Source organism: Ciona intestinalis, chromosome 12, assembly GCF_000224145.3.
Source record: "Ciona intestinalis chromosome 12, KH, whole genome shotgun sequence".
Taxonomy (NCBI): domain Eukaryota; kingdom Metazoa; phylum Chordata; class Ascidiacea; order Phlebobranchia; family Cionidae; genus Ciona; species Ciona intestinalis.
In genome coordinates, this window is record NC_020177.2 from 4,044,730 (window position 1) to 4,048,778 (window position 4,049).

The 4,049-nt window shown below is 25.5% G+C and overlaps 1 protein-coding gene across 1 annotated transcript; it reads right to left on the reverse strand.

The window, feature by feature from the left end:
- Positions 1–1,719: 1,719 nt before the first annotated feature.
- On the reverse strand, positions 1,720–3,736 carry LOC100176024. Its single transcript, XM_026837256.1, has 4 exons — positions 3,636–3,736; positions 3,015–3,154; positions 2,657–2,854; positions 1,720–2,330 (listed from the first exon to the last, which is right to left on the reverse strand). The coding sequence occupies exons 1-4, from the start codon at positions 3,697–3,699 to the stop codon at positions 1,998–2,000; spliced, it is 735 nt and encodes a 244-aa protein (XP_026693057.1). The 5' UTR covers positions 3,700–3,736; the 3' UTR covers positions 1,720–1,997.
- Positions 3,737–4,049: the final 313 nt, after the last annotated feature.

Consider the following 4,049-nt stretch of genomic DNA (forward strand, 5'->3'; position numbering starts at 1 on the left):
ATACACTGACCCAATAATATTACTAAAATATATACACTGACCCAATAATATTACTAAAATATATACATTGACCCAATAATATCACTAAAATATATACACTGACCCAATAATATCACTAAAATATATACATTGACCCAATAACATTACTAAAAAACATACATTGACCCAATAATACTACTAAAATATATACATTGACCCAATAATATCACTAAAATATATACACTGACCCAATAATATTACTAAAATATATACATTGACCCAATAATATCACTAAAATATATACATTGACCCAATAATATTACTAAAATATATACATTGACCCAATAATACTACTAAAATATATACATTGACCCAATAATATCACTAAAATATATACATTGACCAATTAATATCACTAAAATATATACATTGACCAATTAATATTACTAAAATACATACATTGACCCAATAATACTACTAAAATATATACATTGACCCAATAATATCACTAAAATATATACACTGACCCAATAATATTACTAAAATATATACATTGACCCAATAATATTACTAAAATATATACATTGACCCAATAATATTACTAAAATATATACACTGACCCAATAATATTACTAAAATATATACATTGACCCAATAATATCACTAAAATACATACACTGACCCAATAATATTACTAAAATATATACATTGACCCAATAACATTACTAAAAAACATACATTGACCCAATAATACTACTAAAATATATACGTTGACCCAATAATATTACTGAAATATATACATTGACCCAATAATATCACTAAAATATATACATTGACCAATAATATCACTAAAATATATACATTGACCAATAATATTACTAAAATATATACATTGACCCAATAATACTACTAAAATATATACATTGACCCAATAATATCACTAAAATATATACATTGACCCAATAATATTACTAAAATATATACACTGACCCAATAATATTACTAAAATATATACATTGACCCAATAATATTACTAAAATATATACACTGACCCAATAATATTACTAAATTATATACATTGACCCAATAATATCACTAAAATATATACATTGACCAATTAATATCACTAAAATATATACATTGACCAATTAATATTACTAAAATACATACATTGACCCAATAATACTACTAAAATATATACATTGACCCAATAATATCACTAAAATATATACACTGACCCAATAATATTACTAAAATATATACACTGACCCAATAATATTACTAAAATATATACATTGACCCAATAATATTACTAAAATATATACATTGACCCAATAATACTACTAAAATATATACACTGACCCAATAATATTACTGAAATATATACATTGACCCAATAATATTACTGAAATATATACATTGACCCAATAATATTACTGAAATACATACATTGACCGAATAATATCACTAAAATATATACATTGACCCAATAATACGGCAAAAATATATACATTGACCCAATAATATTAATAAAATAAATACATTGACCCAATATTACTACTAAAATATATACAGCTGTTTTTTTTTCTTCAAAATATTCATTATGTACATTATTTTTTTTGCCCTTTTCAATCATTTGAGATTTTTTCTGTCGCTGCTCTTATCTATGTTTTTAACGACTGTCTTGTTCTACATTTGATTATTGTTTGCACTGATAAACTGATAAAAATACAAATCACGTATTTATGATTTTTAAAACTTTATTTGAACTTTAAACAGAATCAATCCTGAGAAAAGAAAAATGTGAACTTCCAGCAGCATTGGATAAAAACACTGTGAACGACACTGTTAGTATCTAAACAGAACAATTCTGTTAAAAAAACATATCCAGATTATAAAAAAGTAAATAAACTAAAAATACAATAATTCATTTGAATACAAAACTAAAAAAATACATATTAATTTATAAAACTGAATAAAATAATGTTGTACATGAGACGGTATAAGTAATTACATTTTTACAACTGTTCAGTTTTTTTCTTAAAACATTCTTGACACAATCCTACATCATTACTAATAGCGTCATTACTGCAACCTTCTGTGCAGCAAATGTAATCTTGATTAAAAGTATTTTGGGTCAAGTTTTTAAATTCCAAGTTTTCACTAATAGCAGCTTCACTGAATGTTGTTTCAGAAATCGAACTTTCATTGAAATGTTTACCATGCTCTTTACATAAACCATTCAAAGTTACAGCAATGTACAAACACCCATCTACTCTACATTTATCCTTATGTGTAGATAATTGAACTTCTCTTTGCAGGTCTGTCTCATTTAAAACATTTGCCCAATCCTGCAGAAAAAGAGAAATCAGCAAAATTATCTTTTAAAACGGACCTTCCGATAAATAGGATTTTTAATATTATTTACAATAGCATCTATCTCTTGTTTTATAGCAATGAAGATGTGAAAATTGAACAAAAAATAAAAGACAGTCAATATGGCACGTTGAATGCTAATAATGATTTCAAAACCTTCTAGATATAGCAGTCACAAATTATGCATATGTAAATTTTAAAAGGAGTAATTTTGTTGTATATATTATCTTTTTCTTTTAGTAAGTAAAAGAGTAATACTACATTCAGTGTAATTTAGTTTTCACTTTTTATGGGTATTCACCTGTTCAAAATCATCATGTGTTGAAATCAACATTTCACTTGGAGCATATACATGTAACTGGTATTTTAGGTCTACAAATGCAATCTTAAGAACAACCTCATTTAAAGTATGTCGCGATACAATTGTGAACAGTTGACTTTGTTTGATCAACTGCAATTTGGGGCCTTGTTCACCCACACAGGAAAGAAGAACACTCACCTACAAATAATTCATCTCATTTTTACTCATTTTTAAAAGAACTTATAGGTATATAGATTAACACATGATATAAAACAGTTCAGTTTGTCAGAAATAACTGCGGCTGGCTTGGAGGTTTAAAATAAAAATTTAAAATAAAATTTATTTGAATTCAAATTACCCTATAGATTTCTTTCCCTTTAACCAGAAATTCACCGACAAATTTAAGATCTTTTATTTTCAAACTTTCAGTGATTTTCACTTCAAAAGAACTGCTTGTTATTGTGGAACCAACTGTGTTTTCTAATTCAAATTTGTTTTCTGGGAAGGACAGTAAAAATAATATTTTTTTATAAAATAATGGATCAGAAATTGGTTTAAGACAAAATAGCAGTCCGGAAAAAATAATGGAAAAATAAATGGTTTTGTAAGATATAATTCAAAGCACCAACATATATAGTATAGCAGTTTTGAAATCTAAGTTTGTGGAATGTCAATGACAACATTCTTTACCACACAGCATGTATACCAAACAGGTTTCATGGACTTACATTCAAGTACATTCAAGAATTCAAGTACATTCAAGAATTCAAGTATATTCAAAAGTATAAGTACATTCAAGAGTAGCATGTTACAAACTCAGATGTTTGTTACTTTGGTACAACATAATTTACAAAAATTCAAATTACATGAACATTACTTTAAATAAAATCCAGCCACTACTATTTAAAAAACATGAAAATGTTTTAAAATGAATACAGTAGGTTTAATAATCAATAAAATCAATAATTTCAATACAAACCTGGTGTATGAGGAACGACAACTCTTTGCAATCTTTTTCCATCAATTGAAATATCTGTTAGCATATTACCCAGTAAAAATTATTTTAAACATTGCATAAAAATTTGAGGATTTTGTAAAACATACAATAATGTTTGAATAATAATAGCGCAGTGTAGTTTATCTTACTGTAACAAATTTTTAGAAGGTTTAAAATATTCAATTTTTTGTGAAATATAATCGAGTGCAACCCAAAGTTATTTTGTTACGATTTGTTGGCATACTTCTAACCTATTCTATATATTATATATATAGACCCAATAATAATACTAAAATATATACATTGACCCAATAGAATAGTCCATTTTATTTCAAGTATCACAACTTTGTGATTATGTTTAAATAATAAAATATTTTCCACAAAGCAGTAGACTTA